Source organism: Pelodiscus sinensis, chromosome 12 (assembly GCF_052426305.1).
Source record: "Pelodiscus sinensis isolate ZL-2025 chromosome 12, ASM5242630v1, whole genome shotgun sequence".
Taxonomy (NCBI): Eukaryota; Metazoa; Chordata; order Testudines; family Trionychidae; genus Pelodiscus; species Pelodiscus sinensis.
The window spans coordinates 50,133,880-50,153,544 of record NC_143063.1 but is presented as its reverse complement, the minus strand read 5'-3'; the positions used below and the strand labels follow the sequence as shown (position 1 = coordinate 50,153,544).

At 38.6% G+C, this 19,665-nt stretch overlaps 1 protein-coding gene across 15 annotated transcripts in view; it reads right to left on the bottom strand.

Annotated features, from left to right (window-relative positions):
• NFAT5 (nuclear factor of activated T cells 5) overlaps positions 1-19,665 on the bottom strand; it is a 157,394-nt gene that overhangs the window by 46,058 nt on the left and 91,671 nt on the right. For 7 of the 15 annotated variants that reach the window (XM_006122230.5, XM_006122231.5, XM_025184223.3 and 4 more), the window contains exons 3-5: positions 13,589-14,147; positions 8,299-8,491; positions 3,512-3,702 (exon numbers count right to left, since the gene is read on the bottom strand). In XM_006122230.5, coding sequence (XP_006122292.4) covers positions 3,512-3,702; positions 8,299-8,491; positions 13,589-14,147 — 943 coding nt within the window. Of the gene's footprint in view, positions 1-3,511; positions 3,703-8,298; positions 8,492-13,588; positions 14,148-14,607; positions 14,670-19,665 lie in introns of all 15 variants that reach the window. The other 8 variants (XM_075939776.2, XM_006122233.5, XM_075939778.2 and 5 more) reach the window with 3 other exon arrangements.

The window sequence follows — 19,665 nt, the reverse complement described above, 5'->3', positions numbered from 1 at the left end:
CCTGTGTCCATGGGGTTCTTAGACGATATGACAGAGGTTGTACGAGAGGGTCACTGGTGTTTCTAGGTACCATGCTTCAGTGCTGTTGGTGCCAAAGTAAGCGAGTGCGCCAAGGATCCCCTCTGGCTGGCCAAGAATTCAGTTTGAGGACTCGGAGTCCTTTTTCTCGGAGTCCAGCTTTCAGGGGTGGATCAGCTGACTGGTGATTCTGTGCTCTGCAGTTTCAAGGCTTTGGGGATGACAACCATCTTGGAGAAGTTTCAGGATCGGGGTCAGCTGATGGTAGGAGTGCACCCTACATGAGGAGAAGCTTTAACTTGAGCTCCTGAGTCTTATGAGATTTTGCCTTCACTTGCTGGCAGAGGGTGTACTTCTGCAAAGTTTGCGCCTCTCCAGGACATCAGACACAAGGAGAACACCCATGCATTATGGGAAACTGCCCCCTTGAAGGTAAGGTGCCTCATGAAAGTGGGGGAACCAAAAGGGCAGGAAAATATGAAAGAAAAAGAAGTTTCTTTGTCTATTTTAAGAAAGGTAAAACAGAAATTCTACTAAAAGGATACAAAAAACTCCAAGCATAGCTACTATTTATACTAAAAACTATCAAAGAAAGACTACTGTTCATGCCACTGGAGGCCAAAGGGAGTTGAGAAGGAACTAAGGGCAATTTGTCTGGTAGCACTAGATAGCCTCAAGGTAGAATACAAGAGAGGAATGGGGAGGGCACAGATATAGGCTGCACAAACACGACTACCTCAAATCTCTGATCCGAGGCGTGAAAGGTGCCAATACACTAAGTGGCCTTTTTAAAAAAAACTTCCCCTGCGTCTAGACTGCCACTGAGTTCTTTTGAAATTAAATCGAAAGAACACGGTGTTTTTTTCAACCACGGTAAACCTCATTTTACGAGGAAGAATACCTTTTTTCGAAAGTGCTCTTTTGAAAAAAAGGTGTTCTTGAATGCAAACAGGGCTTTTTCGAAAGAGCATCCAGACTGCCTGGGTGCTCGCTTTTTCGAAAGAAGTGGTTGCAGTCTAGACACTCTTTCGAAAGAGGCTTTTTAGAAAGATTCTTTCAAAAAAGCCTCTTTCGAAAGAGGCTTGTAGTCTAGATGTAGCCCAACAGTGGAACACCAATAGGGACATTATTCAAAGACAATATATGGCTTTCTTCTAAGATGTAGTACATGGATTTGAGGACTTCTCTTATGGCCAAACAATACTTAGTTTAGCATATCGCATACTAAGATTGCTTTTCAAAGTAGAGCAGTTGGGGAGGGAAACAATGCCCTTAATATTGAAAGCTTGTACTTCTACTAGAGAGAAAGTGTGTCAGATTACAAATGAGTATTTTGTAAGCTGATAATCGCTGCAATGTAAAAATAGTAATGAATAGTCTTGTACACAATCAAACAGTCTGAGAAAAGCTCAAGCTATCATATGAAAAGAAAGTCAGAATGAGATATAACACTGGAAATATTTTTTGGCCTAAAAATCTTCATTCAAAACAGAAGGATGACAGCTGCAGACCATGTCTTGGGAGGTGTGTGGCATTTTGTGCTCACTTGTGTGCCTGTCAGAAAAAAGATACCAGTTTGCATAAGAAGGGATAAAATAAATCACCCGAGACTGGTAATGGATCTGGCCTACTGAAGAAAAAAAAACAAAAAAACGCTAATGATATTTCCAATACACTTAGAGCAGCAGAGGAAGGTGGCATTGACAAGAGCAATTTGGAAATTGGTCTTCTTAATCATTCTCCAAGTCTTCTTAAGTACAAATTGGGACAATTATCTCTAAATCACTTCTTATTCTTAAAATCTCTGTTGTAATGAAGAAATATCAAAAATAAGAAACAGAACCCTCTTTTCCTGGTGAGAATAAGTTCTATAATTTCTAGGTATTTCAGAAAATATTTTCTGTTTTAAGCAAAGTCCCTGGAAAGGGAGAACATTGAGGAAAGGTCAAAAGATAACCTCCAATTCCCTAGTGACAAATCATAGAAAAGCAGCATCACAGATGGTCATTTCATCTTACCAATTGAAAGAGTTGGAACTTAACTTTCAGTAGACTTAAAGAGGCCCAAGGCTTTCAGGCTGGTATCACTGAGCTCAAAAACAGATGCTAATCCTTCTTTTTCTTTCATTAATGATGTATTAATTACGACAAGTCAAAGATCCAGATCACTGGTTTGTACTTTAGGATAAAATACTAAATTACAGAGCCAGGCATAGTGCTTAGTCACTATATACCAGTGTTTCTTAAACTTTTTCAGACCGAGGAACACCAACATTTTTTTTTAGAAGGAATACCAAGGATTTTTGGTTGTGAGGAAAAAAAAAAAAAGTCTGGGGGAAAGGGTCAGAGGGAAATTATCGAGGGGGAAAAAAAGGGTTGGGGGAAGTTATTGAGAAAAAAGTTCCCTACCCCTTTAAGGGCAGCCATTTTGAATTTTGTTGCTCTCCGCAGCATACCTCCGACTGCCTCGCGGCACACAGAACACAGTTTAAGAAACACTGCTATATACAGTATGGGCAGCTGAACCTTCAGCATCAAAGAATCCAAATAATGCACTTAAGATTGTTTAAATGCTTCTGAAAATGACAATTTTATAATGAAGACGATAGCTGTACTTTGTCAAACGTCTGATTGGTTGCCAGCTTCATAGATCATGGCCCAGTTAATGGACCATCAGATAAATAGGGCAGGAACAGAACAATCCGGGCTGGTGGAGCACTGAAAATGCTTTCTGCATTTCTCACTATGAACAAATCCAAAATCTGCTGGTCTCTGTTCTTTAGTAAGTGCTAAAAACACAGAGGGAATCCCTTTCTTTTTTCTTGCCTGGGGACAATCTAAAATAGTTGAACAAACAACTGCACAACATCTAAAGCCACTGTCAAATCTTCATATCCTGCAAGTACTTTACACAATGTTGCAAATTGCTACACAAAGCGAAACCCAAATATAAAATCTAAACAAGAAAAACAATTAAAAAGATGTGTCAAAGTGAACAATGGATAAAATAAACACTTTGGGTGAGCTAAAGGTGGGTATGAAGTGAAGGCATTTTCCTTATGATCTGTAGTCTCACTAGTGTTTTCTGTATGTCAAGATACTCCTATTGTAACTGCTTTCAAAACAGTCTGATGAATAAATCCAAAAAGAGTCTCTGAAAGCAAATTAATGAAGGTGAACATTAAGTTAAAAAAAGGTATTTTGACAATAAAAATGGCATGTTTATAAAAATGAATCTGTTTGCTCAGCTTGTTTTCTCAAATTCTGGAAGCAAGCAAATTCAGTCAATAATGAAAAGAGCAATTTCTTTCCACAAAGTTTTAATTAGGTCAGACAAGACAGTCTATTTTTAGTCTTTATGATCTTGCTCCATGCTATAAATGTGTAAATAAAAAGACCTCTTATTTAAAATGTCAAATTACACTTTCAAACTTGATTCCTGAAGGAAAAAACCCAAAACACAGTGCAAAAAAAAAAAAAAAAAAAATACTCACGCAAGTGTCATGTTGTTGCTAGGGTCAAGGCCAACTTCTATGACGGTAGTGCCCTCTATATCCACCTCTTTGCAGGGAGTAGTGTTTCGCCCAGTCACCCTGCAGGCCTGGTAGAACCCATGTGGCTTTACTCGTCCAGAATCATTACCCACAAATACCTGCAGCACTACTGGCTCATTGTGACCTTCCAGCTAGAACCAAGCAACAAGAAGTAAACAGTAAATTGAATTTATAATTTATTATGAAATAAAACATTTTTAAACCAGTACAACAGAACTGCAATATTTCAGTGAAAAGATACATCGAACTTCCAAAAACCTGACAGCGTAAATGAACAAGGAGAGGGGAAGCAGAGAATTTCTATATAATTTACAAAATGGCAAACTGCTTAGACTGTAGCCTCAGGAATACCAAAACCTGATTTAATACTTCCACAAAAAATTATCAAGTAAGCAGCAACTAGCATTATCAGTTAAAATGTATAATTAATGTTGATTCATTCTCAAAGTATCTTGTGAATAAAGGCTTCTTAGAGCCACAGGCTCATAGATGCTAATCAATATGCTCAGTATTAATACGTTGCCCACAATCAGTTTGCAAGGCAGTACATTTATGCCATGAGAAAAATGTGCTAAGTCTTAGGGCATTACAGTACAGATCTATAAGTGCTGGAATTATATATAAACTTACACTGAAATTTCAAACTAAGTCATGATTCTTAAATTTATTTTTATAAACTATATTTCTACATTAATGAACTTTTAAAATGTTAATAGTTAATACTGTTTGTTGTTTTGCACTCTGATTACTGATCACTCCTGCTGTTTGAGCAACTTCAGAAACTCCTACATCACAACAAAGCCATACAGTTTAAGATAATTTCATTTTAACTAAATAATATACTTCTATGAAACTGTACAAAGGAATCTCTAGTACACCAAAAAGCAATTAAGAAAATGTTTTCAAAACATTACATAGTTTGGAGGAATTTTATATATGAGAAGACATCCACCATTCAGCGTACATAGTGATTTAATTCTCTAATATTTTCTCTAATCCCATTTTTAATTAATAATTTACTTAGTGGTTTGGTTTCCAGATAACAGATCAAACACCTTTCAATATTAGAAATGCAATTCCTATTAACTGGAAGAAATCAGTATTTTGCATAATTTTTTAAACTAATGGTAATTACATTCAATTAATTGTGCAGTTCTTTGATACAAAGTTAATTCAATAACGTCTCCAGCTATAATTGTATCCAAAATCAAACTCCAATCACAGCTAACTTTCAAATTTAAAAAAAGCTCATCTTCAGCCTACACTCTCTCAGTGCCACTTACACACGTCTTACACAAATCCAATATTGTTGATTTTATGATTTGTCTGAGGATTTTTCATGACTTTAATGAGACATTGGTACATATGCACAATATAATTAGTCTGCTTCCCAGGGTTGGCCTTACCATGAGGCGAACTGAGGCGGCCGCCTCAGGTGCCAGACTGTGGGGAGGGCGCCACTAGGACCCAGAGTGTAGAAAACTGTGTCTGCTGCTGGTGCATATGTATTCTCTCTGCTCTAGATGCACAGAGATAATGGAGTGCTATGAGAGGAGTAAAACAGGAAGAAGGCAGAATTGAGACCTTTCAAAGTTTTGGCCCGAGCGAGAGGGCATGGGGGCACCATTTGAGCTCCCTGCCTCAGGTGCCAAAATGTTGTAGGCTGGCCCTGCTGCTTCCTGACACACATCTTCACAAACAGGACTATTTTAACTTATATGGGAAAAGTTAATGAAACTGTGCTCTCCATTTGCCTGATGGAATTCTAAAATATATTCAGAATTTCTTCCAATGAGCAATAAAGACTCTTCTGTGAGTACGCCCAGAAGTTAGAGCTAAATCCAAAGCTTACTTTCTCCAGACTTGTTTAGTTAGCTGCTTTCATCTTGGAATTTTTTTAGTTGAGTATGTACTTGTCTAATAATATATATTACACTTCAGGGGGAAATGGAGGTGGACAGATGAAGGTTGTTTTTGACTGTCATTTTAATGTACCTTGAAACATGAAGAAACAGCATTATCAAAATGTCATACTCCTGATCATTCTTCTTGCCATTCCCTGTACTTTTTCTAATTTTTTGAGACAGGATAACTAGAACTGCATGCAGTATTCAAGGTGCAGGCGTACCACAGATATGTATAGTGGCATTATGATATTTTCTGTCTTATTAAGGATATGAGTATGTCACAGATTCCATGACTTTACTTGATCTCTAGAATATGGGGGCTCCACAGCAACCCAGCCACTGCTGGCAGTGGGGGGGGAGGGGTGACACACTCCGGAGCTCCCCAACCCTGCAGGGTGGTAGGGGATCCCTTCTCTGCTTCCTGCTACTGCACACAGTGGAGCAGTATGCTGGACCCTGCACCCTCCCCATTTTGTCATGTATATTTTTAGTAAAAGTCAGGGACAGGGGTCATGACTGCTGTGAATTTTTGCTCATTGCCTATAACCTTTTCCTGACTTCTACTAAAAATATCCATGACAAAAATCATAGCCTTAATTATCTATCTCTTTCCGAATGGTTGCTAACATTTTGTCAGTTGTTTGGATTGGCACCTCATGTGGTGTAGCTGTTTCAGAGAACTACCCATGATAACTCCAAGATAGAGTCCCTATTAATCTCTATTAATCAGTTAAAAGATTAAGTAGGATGAGGTGACCACTCTAACCTGGCTAGAGTAGCCACTAACCCCACAGTCCCTCCTGTGCAGGACCGCCATCAGCCCTTCCCCTCCCCTGGTAGCCCCATGCGGGGCTCCTAGCTCCCACCACTGCCCACAGTACAGTGGGGCTGCTCCTAGGCACTGGTTAATTGTTACCTAGTAAGGGTCATGCTTACCAGGTAACCGGTTACCCATTCACATCTGTACTCCAAAATCACTTTGATTGCTAACAGCTAGTTTTGAACTTTTGTATATTTGGTTGGGATGTTTTTCCAATGTGTGCTAATTTTGCATTCATCAACACTGAATTTCAGCTGCCATTTTCTTACTCAGTTACCCAAATGTATAACCCTTTGCAGTAAGCTCTGGATTTAACTATCTGCGCATGTTGCCATCTTGTTGTTTATTTCCTCCCCCAGATCATTTATGATTATGTGGCACAGCACTGATCCCAGTACTGACTTTTGAAGGACCCTACTATTTACCTCACCCCTATCAAAACTGACCATTTATTTCTTTTCTGTTCTTTGTTTCCCGATAACCAGTTACGGATCCATGAGAATACCTTCCCTCTTACCCCATGACACCTTACTTTGCTGAAGAGCTCCTGGTGAGGGACTTTGTCACGGGTTTTCTGAAAGTTCAAGTAAAGTGTATCCACTAGATCACCATTGCCCCACATGCTTGTTGTCTCTCTCCAAGAATTCCAACAGACTGGTGCGGCATGATTTCCCTTTACAAAGCAATACTGACTCTTCCCCGACATACCATATTCTCATCTATCTGCCTAATAAATCTGTTCTTTTCTGTAGCTTCAATTGGTTTGCCTCATACTGAAATTACTCCAGATGTAGCCTCACCAGTGCCGAACACAGGGAATAATCACTTTCCTCAATATGCTGGCAATCCTCTTACTAATGCCATTAGCCTTCTGGGCTACAAGGGCACACTCTTGACTCATATCAAGCTTCTTGTCTACTGTAATCCTCAGGTCCTTTTCTGCACAGCTACTGTCCAGCCAGTCAGGCCCCAGCCTATAACAATGTATAGGATTCTTCCATCCTAAGTGTTGAACTCTGCACTAGTCCTTGTTGAACATAATCAGATTTCTTTTGGCCCAAATCTCCAATGTGTCTAGGTCACTCTGGAGGCTCTCTCTTACCTTCCCCCTCCTACCCAGCTCAGTGTCATTCATGAACTTGTTGAGGCAGGAGCAGCCCTAGACGAGCTGCCGGCAACTGGCACCCTAGGTGAAATGTGCCATCGGCGCCCCCACCTCCAAAGCCATTTATCTTGGCGCCCTAGACGACCGCCTAGTTTGCCTGTATTGACGGGCCACCACTGTGTTGAGGGTACAAACTAACTCATCATCCAGCTCATTAAATGAAGATGTTGAACAAAAACTCTTCCTCCTCCTGCCTTTTCTCCCCCAAGGTTGAGGTGGGGGGCCAAACTTGCATTACTCTCTCTCCATGTTAGCTTTCCCTATTAAAGATTGCAGGGACCCTAAGGTAGCAGAGGACAGTTCATATTTGTTTATATGGTAGGCCTGATGCACTCAAAGTTTTCATGCCTGGCAAGCTTCACTAGCCCTTTGTTATTTTGCTTCCAACTATGCTACTCCAGAGGAGGGATGGGAGCAGCCATTCATGCTGGCCCTGGGGTACTAAACACTTGTGCTGTAACCTACATGATCTCCATGGCTTAAGCTCTGGTTGCTAGACAAGAGTGTCCTCCATACAACTATTTTTAGTGTCACCTTGGGCTGTGCTAGCACAAGTCTGTCTAATCATACCACAAGTCGCGCACTCAGCTGCACTGTAGACATGCACCCGCGGTAAAAGCATTTTCTCCAGCCCTCAGTTATTTTTGTTGCTCTTCTCTGCATCCTCTCCAATTCTATGAAGTCTCTTTCTAAAATACCGTAACAGTCTAACCAATGAGCAACACAGAAAAATTTACTTCCTTGCTCCTATTCTCTACTCCCAAAAATACATCCAAGGATGACATTAGTCCTTTTTCCCCAAAGCACTGCCAAGTACTGCTGATAAACATACTACCTTTACAGTTGGAAAACCTTGTTGTGTCCGGTCCTTCACTGAGCCCCGGCTGCCTTCAGTCAAGTACCGAGCTCTGTGCTGGGTCTCCGGCTGTACCACAATCTTCAGCTCCTTGCCTTCACTTTTAGTAGGATACTGACCACACAACATCGGACTCTTCTTCCCTCCAGTTCCTTTCTGGCTTTCTGATGCTCTGGGAAGTCAAAGCAGACCATCAAGAACATATTATAAGAAGTTCCCATATAAAATAAAATCAAGGTAAAGGAAAACCATAGATATTTTTAACAACCCACAAATTGGCAGGTGAAATATTTAAAAGAGCAAATGTTTAAGCTGCACTTGTCTCACTGACAGAGGAGGAGGAGGCCTGGAGGAGAGGCAGAACAGTGCTTCTTTGTCTCCTCAATTCAGGGAAAATATGAACTGGTTTTCATGTAAAAAGCAAAGAAATGGGAAACCAATTAGCATTACTAGAGTAAGTTAATAGGAGAAAGGCACATAACCTCGCCTCTCCCCAATTTTGTATAATCAGAAAATGTAGGGACTATGTTTTAGATCACATTACAAATATGCATACCTTGAACAGAATTAAGGTTAAAGAATATACATTTCTTTCTAGATAGAAAAACAGCCTCATGCCTGTCTCCTTCTGAATTTGCATGATCATGCAAATTCACAAGTACTATTTGGCAATTTCTGTCAGATCAGATTGAGAAATGTATAGGAAAAAGCGGTTTTAAAAAGTATTTGGCTTAAGCAGATTTGCCATAATTGCACTGACTTTAAAACGAACAACATGCATGCAACAAGACCATCTCCACCCAGGTGTGTGGCTTTCAAGAGTACTCTAGCTTGTGATCAGTTCCATAATTAAAACCTGAATGAAGAAGCCCTCCAAAGTATAACGTTTTGCAATCAATGTTTTGTCCATTTTAAAGGATTAAGAGAGAAAATGTCTCACTGACCTTATACAGAGGAGGTTTGTATATCTTGAACCAAAGTCTGATAAACCAATTGTGAACAGAACTATTCCCCTGGCAACTGAGACAGTCTGGAAGAGGGCTTAATCAATCAGTGCAGAATTTAGCTTTAAACTTTATCAAAAATTACTTTTGGCATTTATGGCTATAAAGAAAACCTTCTCTAGCCAATGTTGCCTTCTTGAACATGTGGATAGCCTGAAATAAGGGAAAGGAGTGAGATTTCTAAGAATCACTGTTTCAAGGTGCCTCCTTGGCAATTTGGCTGGGGTAGGAAAGGAAATCTCTTCTTCCAGGCCACTGATGGTGGACCTACCTCCTGGCAACTTTGCCAGTCCTAAGCCTGGAGAGGCTATTTGTACTCTGAGTAGAAGAGGGGAGGACACATGGTGAATCTGCAAAGTATCCCCAGACTGAAATTCTTACTGTACAATAAATACAACAGAGCAGGGCTCCATAATCTACAGGAAATGTACATTTTTGAAGGTTTTCCCAACTCCTTGCCCATCTCCTTTGCATAGCTGAACCACAGTAGTTTTGCTACAAGACAGTCCTACCATTGCTGTACAGGAGAACGGAAGTTTTCCCCTTAATACTGCTATATCTGATTTTCAAGAAGGTCTCACTTAAATCACGACTTGCAAGACCCTTGAACACGCGCAACAAAAGTAGAAATAATCTTTTGCCTAGTGATCTAGTGGATGATTTACTGAGAGTTGCAGAAACTTAATATTGTGTGTTCATGAAAGCTAACCTCTCCAGACTCAAACTGTCCTATGAGCCTGTTATTTATTCAATCTGAGCATAGAATCCCAAAGTGCTTCACCAGACCTGTTTTGTACACTTTTCAAATTAAATAAAAGATGTAGAATTTAGAGGTCATAAAAGCCTACAAAATTGGAATAGCAACATTTTATGGCAATAAATCCTTGGTTATTCAGCTTCAGCATAACCAAAGAGGGTCTTACACCCCTCTCTAAAATAAAATAAACCCTCTTCAGTTTTATTTTCACCCATTTTTCTTAATCCTACAGAAATCATTGGGACAAGGTACACAAGTCCAATGAAATACAAAGTAAACAAATTTAGAAAGCAGTATGCTTTAAATTACTGTCCTAGTTAATCAAAAATACTAACTACATTCAAGGTTTTAAGATTATCAATTCTCCACATTCTCTGTTAGGAAATTATTCTGGTATGCTGGCAGTTAAATGTGAGATGTTAAGTTTGAATCAGTAAATTTCCTCCGCTTTTGAAGACATGAAGAATTTTAAATTGCATAATGAAACATAGAAATCAGAAAAGGAATGTTAAGCAATCCAATTTTTATGAACAGTCATATTACTCAAAGCTCTGAGTTTGGAATTCACATTTCTTCGCCTTTACAACTCACCTAACTAGCTATAATGTCACAAAAGAATTCTCAGTGCAGAAACATAGTATGGGTTACACATTTTCATCTCACATTCAGCATTCCAGCTAAACAGGTTAATGAAGGAGACTTGGAGATCACAGGAATTTTGATGGGAAGAGAAAATAGGCATATGACCCATTAAAAATATACACACATCTAATACTTTAGTCTCCTCAGACTACTTATGTGGTTTCTTTAATTATTTTGTTTTTGAATCCTGAGATATCTTATCTTTCTTGATAAAATACTCCACATTTACTGTGTTATTTTGGTTTGAACAGGTTCTGATCATCAATTATTTGGAATGTTTTCCCCTTAGGAGTCTCTCGAAATCATGGTTATTTTCAATCTAATTAATTATATTAGGGGAAAATTTAAAATATTTCACTAGAATCTCTTTTATTTGTCCCTGTTCCAACCATAAAGAAGAGCTGGTATTTCTTCACTTGCCTTCTAAATTCAGTTACCTTTTACTCCTAGAATCAGTGGCATTCAATTTCTCATGCCTTTGCAAACAGCAAAAGCAGTATGGTATATATAGTATTAGTTAAAAGGCATCAGAACTAAACAAAGAACTCTGAACCAAGGCTGGAATGGTAATTTCAAATTATCAAAGCTAAATGATTGTATTAGAACACATTCCATGGTGCCCACTCAATATCTCAACATTCTATTTGTATTTGTTTCTTCATTGCTCTGATCATTTAAAATGTGTGCCATCTGAATCCCAGCTGCTCCAAATGAAGACTTGAGACTAATAGTGAGACCAAGACAAGGCATGACTCCAATGGAGGAAGAGGATTTCTCCTGTTTGCCCTGGAAAATCAACAAAACTCAAAGCCTTTTAAAATGGCTTTCACAAATTCTGTTCCGTTTCTATGGAAGTGTTATTTTTAATAGCGCTAATGAACTCTTAGACATCTGAGGACCATAATATTTTCATTCCATGAATTAGGGCATATAGCAAGTGTCATAATCCTTCCTCTCTCTTGAAGCTAAAATATGAGCCACTAGGCAGAAAAGCAAAAAACAAACAAAAAAACCTATAGTCACTCCTACAATCTGTGTTTGCAGGGCTGCATCTCTGTGCAATAGCCATACATGTTCCACCTACCCCGCATTTTCCATATACTACCTACTTCAGACACTCAAACGTCTACTTTTAACTAGAATCTACTTCTTGGAACTTTCATATTTTTTCTTACAACCTAGATATACTATATAAATCAACTTTGTCCCAAATGTTCTAAAAAGCTTACAGTTACATAAACATAACCTTTCATTTATTAATGCATGCTGCTTATGTCCTGTTATGGTAGTAATGAACATTATAGTTTTGCTAGCTTCATTATTAATGCTAAAAAGGTCAAGCTTATTAGTCTGTAGCTTACTAAGCCTGTGCTCATAGTCTGGAGGAAAAAAATTCTATGCGTACACAGTTCTTGTTCACAGGAAGAGCATTTCTTTCCATAGTAGTTGATCATTGCCTTCCTTCCTGTAAGTTTGGTGCAACCTTGTTTTCTAACTTTCCAAACAACTTGTTTATTAATCTGAGAAGCTGCAAGGCAAAATTTTAAATAGGTAACTTTTTACTTTATTATACAATTTTCTCCTGGTGAATTTACAACCAGAATGTTGGACTGTTTCACTGACTTGTCCTGACTATTTGTGGTGAACCGACAAAAAACTGTTTCATTAAGTACTTTTTTGCATAAGACAGGAGGAAAAGATTGGGTGGAAATGTTTAATCTACATCCTTTGTTCAGCCCGGTTCTCGTCTTATCAAATGAGATATCTACCATGAAGCTGCAGACCACTCTGGAGAGTTTCTTAGACTCGCTTTCTTAAAGCAACATTTTAAGTATGGAACTGCAATGACCCTGGGGATACAGACTAAAGGCTGTTTCCCTTAGGAATATGAAAAGCTCATCTTTCCAGTCAGTTCTATTTTAATGTTCACCTTTCAAGTGATGAACATCAGAACACATTGCAAGCACATACATAAAAGTAACAAATAAATCTGCCCACTTGACTGCAGTGTAAAATTAAGTACTAAAGAAGCCACAAGTATAAAAACAAAAACACCCCAAATACTGTAAACTCGTGGATGTTTTCTCTCTAAACCAACTTCTGAAATGTACATAGTAAACAGTGTGAAGTGGGAGAGATGAGAGACCACCACCCTGGCGTGCCCACGTACAAACACACACATGCATACAACCCAGAAGCACAGAGAGAAACAGGATTAGAGATTTATTTCTGAAAATCAAATACAGAAGTGAGTTCACATGAAAAACAAGATTTGGTTCAGCATATAATCTTAACATTTTATCAAAAAGTGAAAGGAGTGTTAATTTAAATGCTGAAAAATCGTAATAAGCAATTAACTTCTATATTCAACACTCTCTCTATTTGATAAATAGAAAGAGACAGACAGACAGAGGAGATAAAACGTATCAACTGAGATCCTCACATAAAAATCTGAACAAGGTATTTTTGGGAAGATAGTGTGGAACAGCTGTAAGATCTCTCCAGTGCCTATAACTCTTTTTTAAATAGAGCCTTTTTACAGATGGAGACATATAATTAAGAAGTTTTGTATCCTTTAGGAATCTCAAACCATTGGGGGGGAAAAAACTTAGATAATGTCTCAAGTACTGGACTGACTCACTAATAAAGCACAGAGAATGTTATATTGCAATAAATCTTAGCTTTACTTCCTTGTAAAGCTTAGTAATTCTAGAAGAAATGTATCATGAGCTAAGATATAAAAGGGTAGGAGTGTTTATGTTTTATGTGAGAACCTGAGTAGAACACTTGAGAAATATCAGGAGTATGTTTTATTAGCTTGGTGTTACATATGGTGATAGAACTTTAAAAAAATGCAGATACCAACCCATTTCCTGCTTTTGAGTTGCCTTTGTTGTCCGTGCTGAGCTGAGAAAGGACATAGTGGGGCGCTTTGGCACTGTCGGCATCAAATATATCCATGCTGGATCCTTCACAATCTCGACGTTTGATCCCTGGCCTCTGCTTTGGATTTCGTTTGCGTGATTTACGTGGCACCTCAGTGTTATCATTGTAGGAACTGGTGCTCATGTTACTGAAGTTGGAGGGGGAATCCTCCATCCACATAATGCAGCTCTGCTCTGATTCCAATCCACACCCTTCATCTTGGCAGGACATCTGACTGTTGTCCAGCAAATCCTCAGGTGGTGGTGAGATGTACAGGACTGTATTTCTCTTCGGCATTGACTGTTGCTGCTGGACTGTGTTACTGGTTAACTGCTTTTCACTTACCCCTCGGTTACTTACCCCCACGGCTGAGGAGCAGTTCTCCACTTGCATAGCCTTGCTGTCGGTGACTGAGGTAGAGTAAATGGTAGGGCTGGAAGAGGTGGTAAAGGAGCTGCAAGCACCGCCCATGGAGGAAGAGGAGGGAGCTGAAGAAGCATCTGCGGTGTACAATTCAGAAGTAAATACAAGATACGCGTTTCCACCTATGCTGGCTATAGCAGTCCCATTGAAATAATGTGATTTGTCAACTGATTTTTCCCCCAAATGAAAATTTGGAATTTAGTAAATTTGAGAATGTAACTGCTTCAAGCAATACAAGGTCTAAGCAATGGAATATTATTTTTGAAGTGTCCAAATGATACTTAATTGATTTTAGTTCAAAAGTTTACATTAACTTTTAAGTCATAAAAAGGCTGCAAGCAAACAAGAGGGCTTTTATTGCCTCAGTTGGACTAATTATTTGACTGTAAGCTACTTTATCTCAAACAATGGAAACCCCAATGCAAAATGTATGCTTGTAGTCCACATTCAATGCCAATTAAACCATTCATCATTAGAATTTTTTTTGAAAAAGACGGGACTGTGCTTAGCCACAAAATATTAAAATAAGTTTCTAACCTATGAAGCAGAGAACTACAGGTCATTTTTAATGCAGACACTCCCTGCTTCAGAGGCAAATCCTGGAATAAAAATATGAGAAAATAAATGAGAAAATTGCTGCTGATTCCAGATATCAATTATAAAATGAGAAATAAAATCTAAAAATAACTGAATTGTAAACAAAATGGAACTGGTACCAGTCACTAAGATATGGTTTGTTTATTGTGTAAGTTCAGAACAGGGACAAAACTGATTTGTAGCATGCTGAGAATAGAAAGATAAAAGGCCACTAGAATCTCAGAGGCTGAAGAAGTCACAATGAGATTACATATCCTCAACTTCCAGGGACTTGTTAGCTGGTCCCCTTAAATACAGAATCAAAAGCCATGTAGAACCAACTAAGGGACAGAACTCTTAGTTCAAACATGCCGCAGTGTCCTTAGGAACATTAACAGCATCCTACACCTACCTACCCACCTACTATAGCAAAAATTATTTGACTGACTAAACTTGGAATGCTACAGATCAGATTGCCCTTGATAAAGGAAAGTAGGGTTAAGGGTTCAACAAAAACAGAAAATTTTTCAAGAACAACCTACTAAAGGTTTTGGTTTTTTTTTTAAATAAATTTCTCGAACCTTGACATATCAGTCAGCAAATGAGGAAAGAGAAAGGTTAAAATTCAATGATCACAGTTGTGACAGTTCTCCCCATGGTTTATGAAATTTTCTTATGGATACATATATGCATAACTCAAAGAAGCTTTTGGACAAAATACGTCATGTAACCTATCAATTTTAATGTCACAATCTGCTAGATCTGTATATCTTATTTTGGTGTATGCTTCATTCTTGTATATAAAGTTAGAAATATGGAGTATGGAATGATTAATGGTTTTAAATATGCAGATGAAAGCCATCAAGGATGTTTTCAATGCTCTGGCAACCTCAACGACTGGGTTATCAACTTAATGGCCTGTAAACAATCTGGTTTTCTCTAAGTTTGAGCTGTGCTGGAAAGGCATGTGTCCAAACTAACTTATACTACTATACCAGTTTAACCAGGTATTTTTCCATAGAAAGGGGGGAAGTGTATGACAAAGGATTCCCGCCCTAAAGGAAGTCTCTATTTTAGCTGGAAAGCTATGAATGCCTTGGTCTTTGACTGGTGTGATGCTCCAAAAAAGGAGAGCCAGGAAGCCAAGTCAGAGTAAAAAATCTTCTCTGACTTGAGGCTTGCTTGAAATACGAATAGTTTTAGGCTAAGTTTGCAACAAGTTTTAGTGTGTTAGAACTAGCTACGCGTTTTCTTTTATTTTAATTTTATAACTCACTATGATCTGCCTATTTTTGATTTCTTCCTTGCTTTGCTTGGGGGTTGGTTTCCTTGATTCTGTGCTCTTGAACTGCATTCTCCCAGAGCTGAAGTGATTCAGTGTCTGCATTGCTTTTTGGGGGGAGAGGGTGTGATCTCAGCTCTGTGCTTTGTCTGGGGGAGACCAGGAGATCTGGACCAAGATGACAGGGTGGTGAGGAGCCTCAGAGAGCAAGAAAGCGAATGTCAGTGACTATATCAGTACATCGGGAAACAGCCCCACAGGGTCTTTTCGGTGATCACACCCTGTCACAGCAGCCTGCTGCAGGATACCGCACAGAACTTTGTATTTTACATTAGGCTGAAAGCCCTATTTTTACAGTGCTGACCACATTAAAACTCAAGCAGTAAATACCAGCACCACTACAAAACTTCAGTGGGAAATTAACTATGAAATTCAAGTATAGGTTTAACAGCAGATGTAATTACTGAAGTTCTGAGTCTAACATCTGCTGAAAGGAGGAAGTCAGGCTTTTGGGGGAGGGATGTTGAAATCTAGAAGGTAGTAGTAGTCTCTGATAAGACACACAACTTGGTGAGAATTATCGTAATGTGGAAATTAATCTGTATTTTATCCAGTTTGGACCACTCTGAAGAACTCTCAGAGAATTAAAAAAGAGGGAAAAACTTTCTGTTTACCTATGACGTACATATTTATTTTCTGGTATGGTAAAAATGAGAAAACCAGTGTATTTGTAATTAAAATAAAAGCATCAGAACCCTATGAAGAATCATTACAAATGATTTTTTTAAATTAATCTGATGTTTTTATGTTCTAGGTGACATGAAAAATAATTCCTATCTGGTGTTAAGTTTTAAGAGAAATGTAGCTGTCAGTAAAGTCTATCGATAAATTACTTTTAGATATGTAGAAACAGACTCCCTCCACCTCCTGGACAAGCTGAATGATACCAGTTCCATTTTCCTGTTTGTTCCTTGGTAAATGTAGTGGCTGAAGCTAGAGGATTCAGTCACTTTGAATTGCATTCAAATTTAAAGACAAATTTATCCTTTTGTAGCATGCATTAATACAATGCTTCTTCTTTAGAAACACTTATAAAATTGAAAAAAAATCATCTAAATATTAAATTCAGTGACAATATTTAGGAGCTGATTTGCAACCACTTTGAGTTGAGAAAGACTGTTAACATACATGTTTTTACCTTGTTTTGTTAGCAACAACAGCATTAGTTTCCATTTAGTATTTGTAAAACACATCCACATAGAAATACAAGTGTGCAGCACGCACACAGCATGTGTATTGCATGCAAGGTTTGCAAGTAGAATACATAAAGCACACAGCAATAATGCTGTAGACTTATCCTGCTGCACAGAAACATTTTCCCTTCTTAGGTATCAATCCATTTACAGATTAAACACTATGCACAACAGAATGCAGAATATCAGTATGTAATGGATCCTGGACCATGACGGATTTTAAACAATCAAGTAATAAGCATTTATACACCTGACCCTTGAGCCAGATAATAAAGTTCTAAAATTGAGATAAAGATGATCACCATTCTGCAGAATTTAGTGTTTAGGATTATTTACATAAACGTTTTAAAATAATATTAAAGTAAACATTAAATGAGCTCTTCTAAGGAGACATTCACGTGGAAAAAACAATGCAGTAGAATTTAGCACTTTATACATGTAAGTCTCTATTTTAGCTGGAAAGTTATTAGTGTCTTGAAAATCACATTACATGTACGTCACATGATGATCGTATACTGCATTTAAAATAGTACGCTAGGAATCCAACAGATACATTTTATAACAATATTTATTAGCACAAAGCTAAATAGCTGATAACAGCAACAACTATCTAAGGGCAACAGTGAACAATGTTTCAAACTTTAATCCTAAATACTACCAGGTTCCAAAATAAAGTAATCTATATTTTTAAAGAGAATTTGAAGGAAATATATATTCTCCTAGCGGACTAGGGTTGCACTGTATTTCAGTTACCCTTTGTATCAGTAATGGGGGAAACAAATGGCAAGCTAAACTTATACCGTTTAAAACAATCCAAATACACTTCTCTTTCGCTATCCATACATTCAAATTCAAAGGTGCAATTGTTAATATTTTACACACACACACACACACACACACACACACACACACACACACACACACACAGTATGAAGTTCATATTTTTCCTATTATACCACAAAAATGCTCTAAAAGCACCATGGGGGATAATACCAATCAAAGAAGAAGAAAAGAACAGCCATACTGGATCAGACCAAAGGTCAATCTAGCCCAATATCCTGACTTCCAACAGCAGCCAATGCCAGGTACCCCAGAAAGAATCAACAGAACAGGAAACCATTAAGTGATCCATTCCCTGTCACCCACTCCCAGCTTCTGACAAACAAACAGAGGCTAGGGACACCATCCCTGCCCATCCTGGCTAATAGCCATTGATGGATCTATCTTCCAAATGTATCTAGCTCTTTTTTGAGTCCAGGCCTTCACAACATGCTCTGGCAAGAAGTTCCAGAAGTTGACTGTGCACTGCATGACAAAATATTTCCTTCTGTTTAGAACATAACATAAGAACGGCCGTACTGGGTCAGACCAAAGGTCCATCTACCCCAGTATCCTGTCTACCGACAGTGGCCAGCACCAGGTGCCCCAGAGAGGGTGGACCAAAGACAATGATCAAGCGATTTGTCTCCTGCCATCCCTCTTCAGCCTCTGACAAACAGAGGCCAAGGACACCATTTTATCCCCTGGCTAATAGCCTTTTATGGACCTAACCTCTATGAATTTATCCAGCTTCTCTTTAAACTCTATTATAGTCCTAGACTTCACAGCCTCCTCTGGCAAGGAGTTCCACAGGTTGACAACACGCTGTGTGAAAAAGAACTTCCTTTTATTAGTTTTAAACCTGCTCCCCATTAATTTCATTTGGTGTCCGCTAGTTCTTCTATTATGGGAACTAATAAATAACTTTTCTTTATCAGCCCTCTCCAGACCACTCATGATTTTATAGACCTCTATCATATCCCCCCTCAGTCTCCTCTTTTCTAAACTGAAAAGTCCCAGTCTCTTTAGCCTCTCCTCATATGGGACCCATTCCAAACCCCTAATCATTTTAGTTGCCCTTTTCTGAACCCTTTCCAAGGCCAAAATATCTTTTTTGAGGTGAGGAGACCACATCTGTATTCAAGTATTCAAGATGTGGGCGTACCATAGTTTTATACAGGGGCAGTAAGATATTCTGGGTCTTATTTTCTATCCCTTTTCTAATAATTCCTAGAATCCTATTTGCCTTTTTGACCGCCGCTGCACTCTGTGTGGAAGTTTTCAGAGAACTGTCCACGATAACTCCAAGATCTCTGTCCTGATTTGTCGTAGCCAATTTAGCCCCCATCATACTGTACGTATAGTTGGGGTTATTTTTCCCGGTGTGCATTACTTTACATTTATCCACATTAAATTTCATTTGCCATTTTGTTGCCCAATCACTCAGTTTGGTGAGATCTTCTTGGAGTCCCTCACAGTCTGCTTCTTTCTTGACTATCCTAAACAGTTTGGTATCATCTGCAAACTTTACTACCTCACTGCTTACCCCTTTCTCCAGATCATTTATGAATAAGTTGAAAAGGATTGGTCCCAGGACTGACCCTTGGGGTACACCACTAGTTACCCCTCTCCAATCTGAAAATATACCATTTATTCCTACCCTTT